The sequence below is a fragment of the Rhinolophus ferrumequinum genome, chromosome 7 (assembly GCF_004115265.2).
Source record: "Rhinolophus ferrumequinum isolate MPI-CBG mRhiFer1 chromosome 7, mRhiFer1_v1.p, whole genome shotgun sequence".
Classification (NCBI taxonomy): Eukaryota; Metazoa; Chordata; class Mammalia; order Chiroptera; family Rhinolophidae; genus Rhinolophus; species Rhinolophus ferrumequinum.
This window is the reverse complement of record NC_046290.1, coordinates 22,923,499-22,944,050: the sequence shown is the minus strand read 5'-3', so window position 1 is coordinate 22,944,050 and position 20,552 is coordinate 22,923,499. Positions and strand designations below refer to the sequence as shown.

General features: G+C 39.6%; 1 protein-coding gene across 2 annotated transcripts in view; it reads left to right on the top strand.

Moving 5' to 3' along the window:
• The first annotated feature begins 1,082 nt into the window (after positions 1-1,082).
• AGXT2 (alanine--glyoxylate aminotransferase 2) overlaps positions 1,083-20,552 on the top strand; it is a 37,363-nt gene continuing 17,893 nt past the window's right edge. For both annotated transcript variants that reach the window (XM_033111010.1, XM_033111009.1), the window contains exons 1-7: positions 1,083-1,232; positions 10,500-10,585; positions 11,806-11,990; positions 14,769-14,892; positions 16,436-16,530; positions 18,409-18,502; positions 19,133-19,226. In XM_033111010.1, the coding sequence (XP_032966901.1) occupies positions 1,145-1,232; positions 10,500-10,585; positions 11,806-11,990; positions 14,769-14,892; positions 16,436-16,530; positions 18,409-18,502; positions 19,133-19,226 (766 nt within the window). In that variant the 5' untranslated portion in view covers positions 1,083-1,144. The remainder of the gene's footprint in view (positions 1,233-10,499; positions 10,586-11,805; positions 11,991-14,768; positions 14,893-16,435; positions 16,531-18,408; positions 18,503-19,132; positions 19,227-20,552) is intronic.

Below are 20,552 nucleotides of genomic sequence, written 5' to 3'. Positions count from 1 at the left end.
ACATAACCACTCCCCACAGCAGAATGGGCTGGGAGCTGGGAGCCCACACAACATGGGACAATTTGCATCGAACTTAGAACACTTTCTGGGCTTAGCTGGTACCCTTGCCTCCTGTGGGTATTTGGGGTAAAAGGTTGTTTCCCAGATGTTGGTGGAGGATGTGACCAAGTTAACTGTCCCCCTTGTATGGTACTGACCCATACGCCCTGTATCCCCCAGCTCCAATTGCCTTTGTCACTGTCCCCCTTCAGCACAGTCATGCAAAGGCACATTGACTCCTGCTGGCAGCAGTTGGAAATCTGGAAAAGATATAGTCAGAGCAACCTGGATGGATCTTAGAAGCACAGCTCTGAGTGGGAAAAATAGGATACGTACGTATAAATGAAAAATGCATTCACCCCTAACAATACACATTTTACACGAATATATACTAACAAAAAGATATGTATTAAACAGACTAAACAGCTGCTTATGGAGATTAGAGGAGGGGGAGGCAGGAATGACAACTGGGAATTTAAGAAATTAAAATGTAATAAAAATAAAGTGCCCTAACTCCTCAGCTCTCAACTTCTTGCCTCATTCAGACAACTAAGGGGATGCACAGCATCTAGAGCTTTGCCTAGCTATTTGGTGGCCCTCTCCTTCCCTTTGGAGTGCCCCCTTCTCCAATAATCCCTCTTCCCTTTCTCTAAGATGCCCCAATACCAATACCAATTTTTTTATCCATTCACTTCTTACATATTCCCCTTCTCTCTCTCTATTCACATGCCTCCTTCTCAATTCCTGACCTTTCCCCCAAACCCATCCCCACCCTCCTGCAGAGAAACCCACACCAATGAGACCCTGATGGAACACAAAATTAACCAAACTAGTCCAGAAGACCTTCACTTTGCCTGCCTGCCTTTTTTCTCTTTCCTTTCTCCCTCCTTCCGTTACCCCACTCCCTTTTTCTTTCTCTTCCCTTAAGGCACTGTTGCCAGCCCTGGAAGCTCTGCGTTTGTTAAAGTGGTGGCAGTAACCATTCCAGGATCCCCTCTAGAGCTCCTCCCCTTCCATCCTAATTTCAAAGTCCAGCTGGTGGGTGAGCAGTTGGAGCCCTTCCTCCGAACTGCTTCCAGAGAGATTTGCCTCCTGACTAAGAGACATGACTCTAGCCTGGAGACATTTGCCTAGAACTTTGCGCCTGGAGACTTCCTCTCTCAGGATCCAAACGAAGTACCCTTCTCTGAGCGGTGAGTGGAAACTAGGGAGTCATGGGTCAGTGGAGGGTCAGTGAGGGGAAAGGACTATGTTCTGGAATTTTGGAAAGTTAGACCTGGATGGGGTCTTAGAGACAGGTCATCTAACCCAGCCGTTCTCATCCTGTCAGATCCAATGCCCCCCCTCATGTCCAGTATTTTCCAATGTCCCTTTTTGTCCCAAAATAAAATTCATGGATAATAAAACCTGACTATATACATTTTCAAAATAAAAGCAGCATGATATCTTAGCTGTAATACAAAGAAGAAATAAAAGAAAAGCAATTCAAAGTAAAGTATTCAATGCAATGTAGAGATATTTATGGCTGACTACTTTAAAAGACATAAGGCATCCTCACACATTTCCACCGTGCCCCCACGAGATGGAACCATCCCCTCAGTTACCAACAAGGTACTTATTGTTGTTACCCAAGTTACAGCCACTATGGAAAACAGTATGGAAGTTCCTCAAAAAAATTAAGAATAGAATTATCATACAACCCAGCAATATCTCATCTGGATACCTACCAAAAATTTGAAAACATTTATCCATAAAGATATTTGTGCCCCTATGTTCATTGCCACATTATTAATGGTGGCCAATACATGGAAATAAAGTGTCCTTCGATAGATTATTGGATAAAGAAGATGTGGTACATACATACAATGGAATATTATTCAACTATAAGAAAAGATATAATACTGCCATTTGCAACAACATGGATGGATTTTGAGATTATCATGCTAAGTGAAATAAGTCAGACAGAAATAAGTCAGACAGAAAAATTTCACTTATACTCTTATGTACCATATAAAACTGAAAGTAACAAAAGAACTAAACAAACAAACAAAAAATCATAGGCACAGACAACAGTTTAGTGTTTGCCAGTGAGTAAGGGGAGGTGGGGGTGGTAGAAGAGGATAAAGGGGGTCAAGTATATGGTAATGGAAGAACTGACTCTGGGTGGTGAACACACAAGGTAATATATAGATGATGTATTGTAGAATTGTACACTTGAAACCTATATAATTTTGCTGACCAATGTCACCCCAATAAATTTAATAAAGATTTTAAAAATAATGATGGAAACTTTCCTAAATTAGCAGAGGAAATAGACATACAAGGCCAGGAAACTCAGAGTCCCAAACAAGATGAACCCAAACAGGCCCACACTGAGACACATCATAATTAAAATGCCAAGAGTTAAAGACAAAGAAAAAATCTTAAAAGCAGCAAGAGAAAAGCAGTTAGTTACCTACAAGGGAGCTCACAGAAGACTATCAGCTGATTTCTCAACAGAAACCCAGAAGGGATTGGCGGGAAATATTTAAAGTGATGAAAAGTTAGGACATACAACCAAGATTACTCTACCTAGCAAAGCTATCACTTAGAATCAAAGGACAGATAAAGAACTTCCTAGACAAGAAGAAGCTAAAGGAGTTCATCATCACCAAACCAGTATTACAAGGATTGTTAGAGGGACTTCTTTAAGACAAAAAAAAAAAAAAAAAAGACAAAGAAAAAGAAAGATTTCAAAAATAAATAATAAAATGGCAATAACTACATATCTATCAACAATTATTTTAAAGGTAAAGGGATTAAATGCTCCAATCAAAAGACAGAATGATCTTTAGTGACTTATAGACAGTGCTAAATATAGAAACATATATTCAGGGCTCATTGTATTTTTCTCAAACAGGAAGAATCCAAACAATGTTTTTTAGCGTGTTCTTTGTTCCCCTGGAAGCTCACAGTCCCAAATTCATGAACTGATTTTGTCGCCTTTCTCTGCCTTGGTCCCCTGTGAGTTTCAATGTCTTAGTGACTTTGTCCCTAGACTCTTACTCCATATTTGGAAGCAGATGCTCCATGTAGGTCCCTAAAACATTGTCTGCATGTTCACAATAACTGAGAACTGTAGGTTTTAAGGTACATAGGTACAAAGGAAAAGCAGAGCAGGTGGAAAGTGAGAGAATGAGTTTTGCACATAACTTCAAACAAATACTTGTGAACATGTCCTGTGAATGTCCAAATAAAGAGCATTCTAGAAAAAGAAAAAAATCATAGTGTTGTTGAATGGATAAGAAAACAGGTCCATTACACATACTGCCTACAAGACACTCACTTCAGATAAATTAAAAAAAATACACAGACTGAAATTAAAAGTATGGGTAAAAGATATTTCATGAAAATGGAAATGGAAAATAAAATGCTGGGGTAGCAATACTTAACAAATAAAGGCTATAACAAGAAACAATGAAGGACCCAGTAATCTCACTGCTGGGTATTTATCTGAAGAAATTTAAAGCACTAATTCAAAAAAAATACAGGCATCCATATGTTCATTGTAGCATTATTTACAATAGCCAAGATATGGGAGTAATCTAAGTGTCCATCAATGAATGAATGGATAAAGAAGTGGTACATATATACAATCGAATATTACTCAACTATAAAAAAGAATGAAATCTTGCCATCTGCAATAACATGGATGGACCTACAGGGTATTATGCTAAGTGAAATAAGTCAGACAAAGAGGGACAAATATCACATGACTTCACTTATATGAGGAATTTAAAAAACAAAATACATGAACAAACAAAACACAGTCTCATAAATACAGAGAACATTTTGATGGTTGTGAGATGGAAGAGGGGTTGCAGGGATGAATGAAAAAGATGAAGGGATTAAGAAGTATAAATTGGTTGTTACACAGTAGTCATAGGGATGTAAAGTACAGCACAGGGAATACAGTCGATAATAATTTTAATAACAATGTATGGTGTCAGATGGATACTAGACTTATCAGGGTGATCACTTCATAAGTTGTATAAATGTCTAATTACTATGTTGTACACCTGAAACTAGTATAATATTGTATGTCAATTGTAATTAATAAAAAATTATTTTAAAAAAATGTATTTGAGCACATACTGTGCACCTATACCATAAGCAGAGCCACAGTAAGCAAAGTAAAACTACTGCTTATGTATCCCAGAGAGAGACTGAGCATAAACAGGTAAAAAAATAAGTTAAAAAAAAAATCCAGTAGAGATACATGTCGTGAATAAAGCCAAAGGGTGAAGGGGTAGAAAGATAAAATGGAGGGAGGAGGAGGCAGGGGTATGTTAGATAGGGAGATCACCAGATGTTAAGTATTGTCGGATACACAAATATAAATGCATCACAATCCTTGTATAACACCAACCTATACACTGGATGATATATGAGTACATAAAATATTCAACCTTGCCTATATTTGTATGCACAATCATTTAGGGCTAAATATGTATGCCAAGTTATAGAAGCAATTTATTTTCAGTATAAAAGAGCAAAGAAAATATCTCAGCGGTGCCTTCTTTCTTACTAAGCAGCTAATAATTGATAAATGTATAACATTTCCAGGAAGGAGTGGTATGTGCTCGAATGTACCATTTTCCTATCATCTGCCTTCTCGCCCACAAGGAGGGGTGCACAGGGCTGCGGGTGATGGCAAATAAAGCCCATGTCCCTGAGAAGCTTCCCATGATTTCTGCAACCCTTTTTCTGAGAAAAACATTAAAATTAGCCCTGAAGGGACGTCTCCTGCCCACACTGCTCCAGGAAGTCTTCGCAGGAGCCTCAAAACTGATTTAACCCTTGCCAAGGGCCAGGAGGGGTGACCTCAGAGAGGGCCTGCTCCCAAAAGTGCCAAAAGGAAGGACGACCTGCCAGCCTCAGGATCAGGCAGAGTTCTCACTTGTGAACAACAGCAACTGGGCCTGGTTGACTTAAAGCAAAAGATTGTTTATTGGAAGTCTATGGAGGGAAGGTGGAAAGAATCAACAGAAGAGTGAGGAGGTGGGCAGGATTGGGCATGAAGAGACAGGAGGGAAGGCTGGGCAGCAAATCCTTCGTAAGCGTGTCATGGTTCTGATAAAGGCTGCCAGCTATTCTCTCCATCCGGTTGTATTCTTGGGCCCTCAGGAGACTTCAAGCCCTAAGGAAAGGACATCTCATTCATCCATCATAGGTTTCCTGTCCTTACCCTGGCAGCCCTGATGGGGTTATCCTGTCTCTCAGAACACATGGTTTGGCAGAAGTGGTTCCCCACAGAGACTAGAGTCCTATTAATTGTGATGGGGGATCGGCTGATACTGAATAGCAACTATAAAAGTTCTCTAACCATGCTGACTGCGGAACAGTTTATGAAGAAAAAAAGCTGCCCGCCACGTCTGGGAGCTGGCAGCTCCAGCCCAGCGGGGTGCAGATGAGAAAAAATTTCTCCCTAACTAACCACTGCCCCTCGCTTATCCAGACCTCACCTTTGTCTCAACAGGCCTCCATGAGGTGGCATGTCAAGCCCCTAACCCTCTGGGAGACCCTCAAAACTGCAAACACCTCACATTTAATCTATCTCAGCCTCAGCTCTAAGGTGAAAGATAAAATCTTCCTAAAGCCTTGACTATGCTAAGTATCAAATGAGATAACCAAAGTGACAAACTTTTTTAAAGTTGCCTAATATGCTAGGCAGAAGTAAAGCATTTCAGTAAATCTCCTTAATGTTCCATTAACTGCGTCCATTGTGTATTTTCAAATACTTTATAACCTTGTTTTTTTTATGAGTAAGGAAGCCCTTGATAAATGCCTTCTCCGTGTTGAAAGCTGGTTGTGGATATTAGAAAAATCTTTATCATTACAAAGAGAATTTTCCCTAGAATTTTCAAACGTCACAAAAGTCGATTTCTCTCACTAATCACCCAACAAGTTTTCACTTTTTGATTGATTTGGAGGGAAAGAAGAAAAAGTTAAGGTTACTTGCTGTGGAGCTCTGTGAGAATTATGCAGTTGGAAAACTAAATTTACTTACCCACTTGGCATTTATTATGTAAGAGTGGTGGGGTTCCCCAAATTAAATGTCACTTTTAAGTTGAGTTGTCCAGGTGACTTGAAGTGGACATTGGTAAATTGGATGAAAATCATTAGTTGTCATCTGTGTTTAGCAGCCCAAAAAGGCAACATCAGACGATTAAAATGATAAAAAAAAAAAAAAAGAAACAAAAAATGCCTATACAGAAGTAGACCTGGGATTCAGTTTTATTAACTCAAATCTCAGTTATCGCTTCCCCCACTCCTTTTGGGTCTGTCTCCCCCCATACACACACAGCCCCCATGCATGCATACGCAAACAGGCATGTGTGTACATGCACACACACAATTTCCAAGAACCCAAGAGAAGTTTTATTAACACTGAACACTTATGTCATTCTCAAAACATAAGCTATTTTGAATAAAGAATGCAGGCAATTCATGGATAGGAAAAATTAATATAGTTAAAATGTCCATACTGCCTAAAGCAATATATAGATTCAACACAATCCTTATCAAATTACCAATGACATTTTTCACAGAACTAGAACATATAATCTTAAAATTTAGGTGGAACCATAAAAATCCCAAATAGCCACAGCAATCTTGAGAAATAAGAACAAAGTGGGAGGTATCATGCTACCTGACATCAAATCATAATATAAGCCTGTAGTAATCAAAACAGCATGGTATTAGCAAAGAAGCAGATACATATATAGCAGATACAATGGAACAGAATAGAGAGCCCAGAACTAAATCCATACCTATATGGTCATTTCATCAATGACAATAGAAGCAAGAATTTACATTGGGGTAAAGACAGTCTATTTAATGAATGATGCTGGGAAAACTGGACAGACACATGGGAAAAACTGAAGCTGGACCACCTCCTTACACCATAGACGAGAATAAACTCAAAATGGATTAAAGTCTTAAACGTAAGATCCAAAACCATAAAACTCCTAGAAGAAAATATAGGTAGTAAATTTGAAGATATTACCCTTAATAATATTTTTACTAATATATCCCCTTGGGCAAGAGAAACTAAAGAAAAAATAAACATATGGAGTTACATCAAACTAAAAATTTCTTTCACAGCCAAGGAAACCATCAATAAAACAAAAAGGCATCCTACTGAATGGGAGAAGATATTTGTCAATGATACATCAGATAAGGGGTTAATATCCAAAATTTATATATAAAAAAAAACTCATACAACTCAACACCAAAAAAACAAACAACCCAATTAAAAAACGGGCAGAGGACGTGAAGAGACATTTCTCTAAAGAGGATATACAGATGGCCAACAGACATATGAAAAAGTGTTCAACATCACTAACCATTAAAGGAAATGCAAATAAAAACCACAATGAGATAACACCTCACTCTGGCCAGAATGGCTATCATCAATAAATCAATAAACAACAAGTGCTGGCGCGGATGTGGAGAAAAGGGAACCCTCGTGCACTGTTGGTGAGACTGCAGATTGGTGCAGCCACTATGGAAAACAGCATGGAGGTATCTCAAAAAATTGAAAATGGAACTACCTCATGACCCTGCAATTCTACTCCTGGGTATCTATGCAGAGAAATCCAAAATACTAATTCGAAAAAAATATATGTACCCGTATATTTATTGCAGCACTATGCACAATAGCCAAGACATGGAAACAACTGAAATGCCTAGCGGTAGATGACTGGATTGAAAAACTGTAGTACATTTATACAATGGAGCATTACTCGGCTATAAAGAAAAATGAAATCTTACCATTTGCAACGATATGGATGGACCTAGAGAACATTTTGCTAAGTGAAATAAGTCACTTGGAGAAAGACAAATACCATGTGATCTCATTTATACCATGTTTCCCCAAAAATAAGACCTAAACAGACCATCAGCTCTAATGCATCTTTTGGAGCAAAAACTAATAAGAGACCCAGTCTTATTTTAATATAAGATTGGGTATAATATAATACAATATAATACCCAATCTTATATTAATTTTTGCTCCAAAAGATGCATTAGAGCTGATGGTCCGGCTAGGTCTTATTTTCAGGAAACACGGTATATGGAATCTAAACAACAGAATAAATGAACAAACTAAACAGAAGTAGTCTCAGAGATATAGAGAAAAAGTGATGTCTGCTGGATGGGTGGGGTTGAGAGAGAAGGTAAAGGGATTAAAAAGTACAAATTAATAGCCACAATAATGCCACGGGGATATGAAGGACAGTTTGGGGAATAAAATCAATAATGTTGCAAAGATTTTGTAGGGTGTCAGGTGGGCACATGTTTTATTAGGGAGACCACTTCATGGAAAGTGTAGATGCCTGATCACTGCACTGTACACCTGAAGCTGAAGCTGAATATATTGAATGTCAACTATAATTAAATATATATGTATATTTGTATTTATATATATTTACATATATATAATTTTAAAAAAGAATGCAGACAATTATCTATATATTTAGATTTTATTTTTTTCCTAGCAAATAATGAAAACCAAAGTATTTTTGTTTCTTTTTTAGCCATCAATTATTATTATTACTATTATTTTTAAGTTTGGGTTGTTTAGTGAGATGGGAGGTACGAAAGGCAATAGACTTTTCAGCTGTTATCTAGACTTATTTTACTTATTGACTAATTATTTTTCCTACTTGCCTGCTGTCTTCCTTTTTTTCTTCCTTCTTTCCTTCCTCCTTCCCTTCTTTTCTTCCTTCCTTCCTTCCTGAGAACAGGATTTTATGTATTTTATTTGGAGCCCTATTCCACCATCATATTCCTCAGTTGAGTTAATGGATGAATGAATGAATGAACCAATGAATGAATGAGTCTGCCTTGACTATTTCAAATCCAGGCTTTCCTTTATCAAATCTTTCTTTCCAATTCTCTTCCCCCTCCAGCCTACTCTCATAATTCTCATAACCTTGAAGTCAAGAGAGCTTACGGCCTTCTCAATGGGCAACTCCAATTTTGCAGATAGGAAAAGGAGCCTGAAAGAGTGAAGGGAATTTGAATTCTTAGAAACACATTCAGAATTTTTTTTTCCATCTCAGAAGTGTAACTAATGTAGAGGGACACAGTGAAAAGCTTTTCAAAACGTGAAATTCTCAGAAAACTTAAGTTATCACTTTTTGGTCATTTTTGCACATGGAGAGCAAAAAGCCACTTGCTTTTAAAGGAAGAACAAATTAATGACATTTGTGATTCTTTAGAGCAGAAAAGTGAATGAGATCTCTTTGAAAGAAAACATATTTAGAGCTGTTACTTTTCAGCTTCCTTTAAAAACAAAATTGTTCATTGTGTTTCTCAGGACTGTGACTTCATAACCACACAAAATACCAACATTTCATCCAGGAATTCAAACCTTTGTGCTGAATAAGAGACATCATTTTCTCAGCTCTCTCCACCTGCAAAATTATCTCTGACTTCAAAATTAGCAGCATTCTTTTCCAAGAGTACTTAAAAAGTCTCTAGCCATCTCTTCCAGCTCTGATCTCTGGCTCTATTATTCCATTGCAATGCCATAGAGAGATCAGAATATGTGCTGGCAGGGGAAGGTGAAGGTGGCCAATGAATGAGTGAAAAAGTACTAGGCTGGGGATCAGAAACTTGGAGTTTTATTCTTGTTCTGCATGCAGCTAACTAGCTTGGGGACCTTGCACAAATTAACTTAACCACTTTAGGCTGGTTTCCTCATCTATAAAATGAGCATTTTGACATACACAAATCTAAGGTCCCTTCTAGCTCCAAATATTTAATGATCCTCTGGGTCAGCTTATCTTTGCTTTGTCATGGTCTTGTGACATCATGCTCTTTGTATTGTTGTGTTTTGGAGGAAGGCTTGTCTTTCAGATGTATTTGAATGCAGTATTCATTTGTTAATATAATACATTGCCTAGTACTTATCTCTCCTGATTCTTACAAGGATAGTCAATGGCCATTCATTTCTTGTTTATTAACAGTCAACCCAGTACCGGGAACTGGGAGAGTACTGGGATTCAGGCGTTGGGCAACCCAAAGATCAGAAAGCACCTCTATTTACAAAGAGGATCTATTCCAGCAACTCATGGCACTGGAAGAAGTTTGGTCAACTGAAAGAGACATGTCGTTGACATTGGGGATGGGGGAGGAGCTCCCCAAACTTGTGATGGACTGTGGTGGGGAAACCATAACTTCTCCCAACACCCTCCATGCCTTTCCTGACTAGATTCGAGGAACAAAACCCTTTTGTTCCTCCAGAAAACTCAGCTTTTAAATCCAAACTAAAGGATGACTGAAATGATTTTTTTTTTTAACTAAGAAATGAAAATGCCTAAGGCCTTTGATTTGGGTAACCATGAGTGATTTTTACAAATGGGCCTGTGTGATGTTTAGTTGAGGATCCTAACTCACTTCGCTTTTACCAGGTGCTTTCTGGACATCTGTAGCCAAGCTCAGTCTTCATACAAAACCCAGAATGCCTCCATGTGACTTCACACCCGAAAGATACCAGGTAAGAGTCAGAGCTTTAGAAAAACCCCAAAGAGGTGGTTCTTCCTTAAAGGGCTCAATTAATCGTTTCCTCAAAAAGACCCACAAATGGCCCTGCCTGCCACTGAGCCATCCCCTCCCAGAGAATCTATCCTTGTAAGTCACTGGGAGCATCTGAACCCTCTAACTCCATTCAATGCTATTGTACGAATTGGTGTGCATGTGTGTGAGAGAAAGACAGAGACAGAGGCAGAGACAGAGAGACAAAGAATGCAGGAAAAGCACAATATATGTATCCCAGGAACAGAGATATAGATATACAGATACACAAATACATATATCACAAAATGTGACAGGACACATTAACTTTAAAAAATGTTGTTCTGGGGGTGGCCAGTTAGCTCAGTTGGTTAGAGTGCAGTACTCTTCACAACAAGGTTGCTGGTCCGATCCCCACATGGGCCAGTGAGCTGCACCCTCCACAACTAGATTGAAACAACTACTTGACTTGGAGCTGATGGGTCCTGAAAAAACACACTAAAAATAAAATTTTAAAAAGTTGAAAAAAGAAAATTAAAAAAAAAAATGTTCTGATTTTGACGGTCTCCTATGGCAATGCATGATCTGATGTTCCGGAGTTCTCCACTAAAAAAACATAAAGTCATCATTTTGCTGTCGAGCTAATAAGTATTTTTTTCTCTCTCTCTTTCCAAGCTTTTTATTTTACATGTAATAATATTCAGAGGGTAGAAATTGTAGAATTAATAGGTGGTCAGGAGGGACCCACAAAGAGAAGTGTAGGAGAGAAGTTTGATAAAGACACGAACACCACCCACACTGTATTTTTTATTCTAAAAAAAAAAAAAAACTGCAAGAAAGAATAAAAACTGACATTTACTTCAGACATTTACTTCCAAAGTTGTTTTGTTTTGTTTTTCACAGCAAAAATCAACTCAAAGCCAAGGCTTTCCATTGAGAGGTAGAAATTTTCAGTCCCCTCCTTCACATTTGATCTAGAAAGGGATCCGAGGGCCGCATTAGCAATTACCCCAATGTGAGACGAAGGACCTTCATATCCTGCGAGGAAGAAACCGAGCAAACACATGCACGTGTGAGCATAGCACAGGGGCCTCACCCTCGGCCCGTAGAGACATGAGGCACTGCTCTGGTGACTGGCTGTCATAAGAAATGTAGAGACAAGGAAAGGCAAGATTTTCAATACTGAAATGTTGTCGTCCACAGTCCCTCGCCTATGACCGTGTCCTGGAGATCCACAAGCAACATCTATCCCCGATACTGATGCCGTATTTTTCAGAGCCTTTATTGCTCCACCAGGGTCACATGGAGTGGCTATTTGATTATGAGGGAAAGAGATACCTGGATTTCTTTTCTGGGATCGTAACTGTCAGTGTCGGTCACTGCCACCCGTGAGTATCCTTAAAATTCTGGGCTTTTCTCACTCCAGAATATATGGAAAACAGGCTAATGATCATGTTAGTGATTCAGAACCCTGGTTAAAAATTCTCTCTCCTTCGGCGTATACTAGTTTACGGTTGACATGCTCCTTGCTACTTCCTGGGTAACGACGACAACAAAAAATTCTTAACACTGTGTTTTTTCATTTTCTTAACAACACACGATTTAGTCATTCTCATTGCACCTGAAATATGGCATGTACCATCTGAATGGAGTATTGCATTTCTGGGTGTTTCTCCTCACTAGTAACAGCTTTCCACAGAGAGGAAACGCACTGAGGAAAAGGCAGAAAGAAGAGGAAGACGGGAGATTCTCAGAGAATTCAGGGGCGAGTGTGGGGGGTGGGGATGACAAGAGATGAGAAATCACTTCTAGCCAAAGGATCTTCATCACCTACTCTGACTGATGGATGAGGAAGGAAAGAATGAGAAGAGGAAGATGTAACCATGGCTGAGAATTTACATTAGGATGGACCTGTTCATCCTGAGATCCTCTGCTACCTTGGTCATCAACCCGTTCACGCCAATGCCCTCAGCAGGTCCTTCTGTGGTCCTGGTTTCAGTGCAGCCATCTCATTTTAATGTCTGTTTTTCTCTTGCCTTTAGTAATCTAGCCAATAAAATGGACATTAAGTGGGACGAAAATTAAGCAGCAAGTCTAAGTAAATTGAATAGGTTTGGGCCCTTCTGTCAAAGTAGGGGCAAAGGGTATTCTCTACAAGCAACTGTGAGGTGGTGAGGGGTGAATTTTACCTCCAGGGTCCAGCCCTCACCTTCTCCTCCCATAACTTTCCCCTTCCCATTTCTGTCTTCAGGAAGCACTAGCCCCATGCAAGGTCCTGAGGAACATGCAGAATAAATTTCAAGTGTAATTTAAAACATAGGAAACACCCACCTGAAAGAAGTAAAAAAAAAAAAAAAAGGAGAAATTTTTGAACATTCTCATTGAAGCCTCCCAATAAAGTTGGACATTGCCCTGGTTAATCGACCGCTCTGACTGGCTTCACGACCTTTGTCCACCTGATCTCCCTCTGACCCTGCAGCTAGTCCCTCTGAGCCCTAGCTCTGGGTCTCCCAGGCTCTTTCCTTAGCCCCCCTGCTCTTCTTTCTATATCCCCTTTGTGGCTATTATTTCCCTTCACAGAATAGGCCCCATCCCATCTCCCGACATCTGGTTACTAGTTGCTATATTTTCCGCAGCCTTACCCAACTCTATTTCTTCAGGCGTGGCCCCAAACCAAGCTATGATAATAACTCTAGTAAACCTAGAGTGGGCATTAAGATGTCCCATATTTCGCACAGTTTCCAGAACACTCCCCTCCCCACCCCATAACATCCCACCCTCAGCTGACAGTCGACATCATCAAGACCAAATCCACCATGTGCTCCACAATACTGTTTCTAGCCAACTGTTCATTTACTCAAGCAGCACAAGGGAGCTATCTACTCTGCAGAAATTCTCTGCTACGTAGGAGCTGGGTAGCTAAACAACTAGCTGTATTTCTCAACTTATCCGGGACTTTTCCCGATATCACGGGCAAGAGAGTTGACATCATCTTTGACTCTTCCTTGCCTTTCATTTCCTATAGTCAACCAAAGTCTGGTTTTCCCTCCCTTGAAATGCCTCTCCTACTAGTCCCTCTCACTAATTCCCACTAACACAGCCTCCTAGGGGGTCTCCTCCTTCCTTGCCTAGACGGCCACCCTGCCCTCGTAGCTGGCCTCACCATTACCAGTCTTCCCCTGCACTCCACCCTCATGTGGCTCTCAGATTTATTTCACTAAATAATGCTTTTGTCAAGTATCTCTTCTGTTTAAGAGTTTATTGATATTTCACAATTTTCTAAAGTGAGTTCTATGGAACACTGATCAAAGGAAAGATCCATTAGTAAAGAGTCCTGTGAAAAAATAAGTGTGGGAAACACTTTAAACTAAATCTCCCTCCTGGGGAGCAACAGTGCACATAAGACTATGAAAGGTACTACAAAGTACTGGCGTAAGACAACCTATGTGAGCTAGCATTTCTCAAAATTGTTTAACCACTGAACTGATCTTTTCGAAGTGACAGGTATTAATAACAAACGGACTGCTGTGTACCAAATGTTAGTCATTGCTGTCCTTTAAATCAAGATCAAACATCTTGATCTGTCTTTTCAAGGCATTCCTAGTCAGTTCCCACATATCTATTTACCCCGAGTTCCCACTGTCCCCCAACATGAACCTTCTTTCTCAGAATGTGGTTTCATAATGAAGTTACAAAATGTTCCACACTGACCACTAAGACCCAGAAATGGGGCTCGCCTTCGAAGGAAAAAGTATTGATCTTGTCTTGTATACACGTGCTTGATGGATCTAGAACACACAGGCTTACAATGAGTCACATTATTTTCCAAACTATTGAAAGTGTGGTTAATAAGAAAACCTGGTTAGAAGAGATCCTAAGTCCAAACTCCCTTCTAAACTAGGAATTTCTTTTCTAAAATCCCTAAGAGATAATCATTTAGTCTCCTTTTAAACACTTCTCTTGGTGAGGTAATTATTATCTTTTGAGCAACATATTCCATTGCCAGACACCTCTGGTGGTCAGAGTTCTTTCTCCTGTGTGGATGAAATCAGCCTCTTGAAACTCTTTGAGGAATAGCCATATATTTGGGTTCAATGAACAGCGTGTGTGTTGGAAAAGACATGCCCACCAGCAATGTGGGTAACTCTGCTCTTCTGTTTACCCAGGAAGGTAAACGCAGTGGCACAAAAGCAGCTTGGCCGCCTGTGGCACACAAGTGCCTTCTTCGTCCACCCTCCAATCCATGAATACGCAGAGAAGCTTTCAGCACTTCTTCCTGAGCCTCTAAAGGTAAAAAAGCTCCAGGATGAAAAGGACAGGCGTCACATCGTGATCCCAGGGGTGCTGTCCTGGGAAGTAGGAACGTGGGCAGGGAATTTGGTCTGTGCACTGAACAACTGAAATAGTGAGGTAATCCTCATATTTGAAAGCAATCAAGAAGAAAGGAATTTACGAATTGCTGGTGAAACCAGCCAATACTCACTTCACCAGCTCTGCCTGTCATTGGTCGTTCTCCTCACCACCAAATCTTTGCAGAAATCACTTGGCAGGAGCCCCCACTCTCCTGATTCCCTCCTTTATGTTCCTCAAGAGGTTTTTTTCTCTTTGCTTCATAGCCCCTCTGCAAAGTCATTTGCATTTCTTCTTTGACAAAGAGTGGAGCCATTTTAAAATAAAAATTAATATATCACCCAGTTCATTTAGTCTAAAGGCATTTAGATATTTTTGCTAAATGAGATTTTTTTCTGCCTCTGAAATGATTGAATTTTTTAACCGAATTGAGATGTTAAAATGTTGGTCAAGATTTGCATTTAGGGATTCAATGAGTTAATATATATGTAATACCTAGAACAGTCCGTTGTGTTAGCTATTACCATTATTTTACTACATTATCTAGATATTCTATTTACTATATTATCTAGAAGAGATGAAAACAGTTGGAATAGCTGCAACCTCAGTTCAGCCCAGTCATATTCATGGAAGAGCAGAAGCAAGGAAGTCAGCAAGGGCATTATACCTGCCGGCCGGTCCCGAGTCCGGAGAACCCAGTACCCTCCCGATCTCCCCTTCCTTTTGGCCAAGATGAGCAACATTTTTGGTTTGTTTTCTTGTTTTATCAGCATGTACACACACTGAACAGACAGGCTGGGATATCCTCTGGGGCTGCAGGACCAGGGAGCCGGCCTGTTTCAAGCCTTCAGAAGGGGAGGTTTATGTTCAGGAACTAAGACACTTTGTTCTCACATCTACGTGACCACTAACCACTGTGTACACCTCAGAAGTCTCCCCATCTTCGCATGTAGCAGAGCATCAAGGAAAGCCAATGAAAGTCCAGAATGTTTCACAACTTACCCATTTTTGTATGTCTAACACTTAGCAGCTACCCAATGAAGAGGGATAGGATTAAGATGGGAATTAAATGATGGGACTGCTGGAGTGACTGCAACTCTCCTTAATGGTCAGAGGCTTGTTATATATATATATATATATATATATATATATATATATATATATATATATATATATTATTTTTATTTTTTTACAAGAAGCGGAGTACAGCATTAGGTATAAAGACAGTGGAAATGTAATGGTTGTGTGCGATGTCAGAGAGGTAGTGGATGGAGGGAGGGGGGTGGTCACTGTGTGAGGGATATAAAAGATAAATGTCTAACTATTATATTGTTTTGTGTACCTGAAAGCAATAAAAAAAAATGGGAAAAGAAAAAAAATAATAATCAGAGGTTGGGACATACAGTCCTTAACAATTCTGAATCGATTAGCTAATAAGGAAATAAATTAAAACATGAGGCCATGCGTCTTCCTTTTCCCTCAGGTCATTTTCTTCGTGAACAGTGGCTCGGAAGCCAATGACTTAGCCATGCTGATGGCCAGAGCTCACTCAAATAACACAGACATCATTTCTTTCAGGTAACCACACCTTGGAATATTCAGTTTTCATAACAGTGGCTTACCCCCATACTAAATGCCTATCTTTAAAATATACCAGGGAGGGGCATTTCCCAGGGTCATGTTTCTAATTTTTGGTTTTAAGACAGGATCAGTCAAATGAATTATATGATGAAATAACCTGATCCAAACTGACCTGCTCCGAGGTCGTGGTCCCTGACTAGGGTAACAAACTTCTTGGAGTCCTAGTTATGTCATAGATTTCCTATGCAATCAAAGGTCGTGTGACAGCTTTTTAACTTTTCAGGAGTGGTACTGACTACAACATATGGTAAATGACGGTTCTTCACTCACAGAAGCGCATGATGACCATATGACACTGGGCCCAGTTTAGCATCTGCTTGTGATAAGGAGCCACATACCGATTTCACAGTGCCGGCTGCACCCATTTTTCATCTTTTATTCTTTTTAAGTTCAGAGGATGCCTATCTAAACCTGTATATTTCTGCTCCTTTTGGGTGACTTTTGAGAATTGAGAATTTAATATAGCAATTATAAACCAATGACGGCTAAATTATAAGCATTAAAATAATAGAAAACTATGAATTTTGCTTACAGTTGCCTCTCTTGGGTAATTTTATATAGCACATTGAAACACTCTTCTAATAAGGTTTATGTAAAAGACAGTAGTGAGTTATAGTAAAAGTTGATGGAATGAAGAAATCATCCCATGTGTTCACTTGTCTGGCCATGATTTCTGTCTGGATTCTAAAGAGGATAAGATTTCCACAAGATTTGATTACCACAGCACATCCAATACTACACGTTATGTATAAAAAACACATGAAATGACTACAGGGCTGAGCAAACATTTGTTATCAATAAAATATGGCTATAAAGAATTGTGATTCTTTTACCTAACGTGTTTCCCTGAAAATAAGACCTTACTGGAAAATAAGCCCTTGCATGATTTTTCAGGAGGACATCCCCTGAACGTAAACCCTAATATATCTTTTGGAGCAGTAATATAAGTAATATATATAAGTAATATAAGACCTGGTCTTATTTTACTTATAAGTAATATAAGTAATATAAGACCTGGTCTTATATACTTATAAGTAATATAAGTAATATAAGACCTGGTCTTATTTTCAGGGAAACACGATAAATAAACATTCCAGATGACGTATGTCCAGATAAGTATCAATCTATTCAAAAGAGTCATTGTGCTGCTGGGGTTCCACATGTGCTTGTGTCTTCTCTCTTATAAGATATATGACAATTCCACTGCGTAGTCTTAATACATAGTCCTAAATCTGCAGTTTGGGCTGTTTTCATCTGGGAAATTGCCCAAACTCATTTTAAGCCAAGACTGGTGTTTAGAACGATTTATACTAAATATGACTTTCAGTTTCAAAATGAAACAAAACCTGTCTCTTATATGCCACATATGGTAGCTATAAGACATGTAAAGAGGGGTGTACCCAGAAGTATTAAGCTACAGCTGCATCACGGGAATATTTGGCTTCTCAAGGTAACTCCTTTGAAGACAAATACTCATCAAATATATCATTTCTGGCATGTGGCTGAAAGATGAGTCTCACCACTTCAGAGTAACAGAGTAGGGTAGGTGCTAAGGTCAGAGTTCCTGGCTAAATGGCCCCCAAAATTCCTTTCACGACTTCAAATCTATGACACCAGTAGGAAAGATAAATAAATATATTCACCTGACATGGGCTTAGAAAATTTCTTAGAAACCACTGGAGTTGCATGTAAATGGTGCTCATTTTATCTCCAGGGCCTTCATGAATGTTCTCTTTTGTCCTACCCTGTGTTCCACAGGCCATTGATCAAAGAACAATGAACTTAACTCTGTCCTCCCACTGTTTTTGTCTGCAGAGGTGCCTACCATGGCTGCAGTCCTTACACACTTGGCTTGTCAAACATAATGTCCTTCAAGACGAAACTGCCCAGTGGGCTAGGCTGCCAATCAGTGAGTTTTGAGATTTAAAGGCTGCTGGGTATATGGAATAATTGATCAGATGCTCCAGGCATTAGGATTAGAAACTAATATAAAGCCTGTCATTAATCAGAGGCTCAATTTGACTTAATTGTATTCAAGACCATTTGGGAGGAATGTTTCTTAGAAGAACCTTCAGAGTCTGAGTAAAAATTAATAATAGAGGTTTTTGTTTATTACTTTTAAATAAAATCAAGTAAACTGCAAATAAATGCATTGAAATTAGCTCTCAGAGCCTTGAATTCATAAAACTTCTAGAGTTACCCTTGTACTCAGCTTCTCTTCTCACATGCTGTACCCACCTTTTCAGCATCAGAATCAGATACCTAATTAGTCTTATTCTTTCAAACCCTTAAGCAAGTTGTTTCTAGGCAGACACTGAAATCAGTTTCCTTTGTAGAATGCCCACATAACTTTTTCTAAGAAAAAAAAAATTATCTCTTCAAAGCAGAATAACAGGTTTTTATCTTAAGTGGGGAAGGAGCAAGGGAGGAAAATCAATATCAAATTAAGAAATCCTCTTGCCTTGATTGGTACCATAATCCCCCAGTTTGGCTGTCTTGTGTTCACGTTGTGCCCAACTTCTTCTTTTGCCATTTGCAGACAATGTGCCCAGATGTTTTCCATGGCCCTTGGGGAGGAAGTCACTGCCGAGATTCTCCAGTGCAAACAATTAGGAAATGCAGCTGTGCACCAGGTCCCATGGGGCAGGGAGGGCGGTCCATGGTGGAAGGTCAGGAGGGATGAGGAACTTGGAGAAAGGCTGAACCATTCCTGAGTGAACAGATTTTAAGAAGTGGGAAAGGAAAAAGCCAAAGGAAACAAAACTAGAAAGCAACCCCTCGTTGAATCATTTCTCATGCCTACTACTGTGCTATTTGGCTGTTGGGAAAAGCACCTCATGCTGTCAGAGCTAAGCTAAAAACAGACTTGTCACCTGGTGATTAAAGAAGCTCTATAGCTCTATTAGCAGTAACTCTGCAATCGATCTGAAAAGAAAACAACGTTGGTGGAATTATTTACCAATATCAATGGAAGGAGGGGAGAGGGAAAACAATACTTCCAGAAATCTCAAAACTCCAGTCAAGAGGCTCCCCTAGGGCGCAGAATGCCAGCCAAAATGAGATGTTTTGAAAGATGCTGTCAAAACACAAGGCCATTTCTGAAGGCTGCTGACATCTTGCAAAAGTTTGGAAGGCATTCTCACAAGGAAACCTTCCATTTATCCATCACATTTTTATTTGCATTCTTTATCTGTTCTTAACATGAGGGAGAGAAGGCATGGAAACAGCATCTGTTTTTTGCTCAGTCCCGCCTCATGTTTTTTACCACAGTTCAGAACCTTTTGAATAGCTGCTCCTAAGTAGTGCTGAAGGAAAAGAACTAGATGCTCTAGCCAAAAGATCTTGAATGGAATAGTAGCATCACTAGGTGAAGAGAAAGAATACAAATAGAAGTCTTAAAAATCACTTTGCAAGGAAGAAAATTCAGTCATCTTCAAATCCAGGTGGGTAATAGAACATGGAGGTAGGAGGATGAAAGAATGAGCCTTGGAACAAGATGTCATGGTCACAGAACTTAAAACCATAAGGAAGTTTAATGCTGTCCTTCAAACTCTCCCTCTTAAAGAGGAGGAAACTGAAGTCCACACCTAGGAGGCAGGAGAGCGAGGACTTGACCCCAAGCCAGTGTTCCTAACCTAGGATTACACCTTGTTCACACTGATGTGGCAGCAGGATGAACCCCAGCTCAGAAATAACTTCTGTTCTGTTGGCCAGGACTGAGTCAACACATGAAGTCAGGACACCTGGATTCTACTCCCAGCCCTGCTGTGATTCAGCTATGAGCAAAAGATCCATCTTTCATTTCCACTTTCTCATCTGTCAAATGGAGGTAGCTATACCTGCCTCCCTGACCCTTTATCCCAGGGCTCAAGAGATCAAGGCAAGAGAACTTTTTGTAGAGGAGGATGGATAACAGCAACACCAAATGCAGCCGTATCTGTATATCTTACATGTGTGGT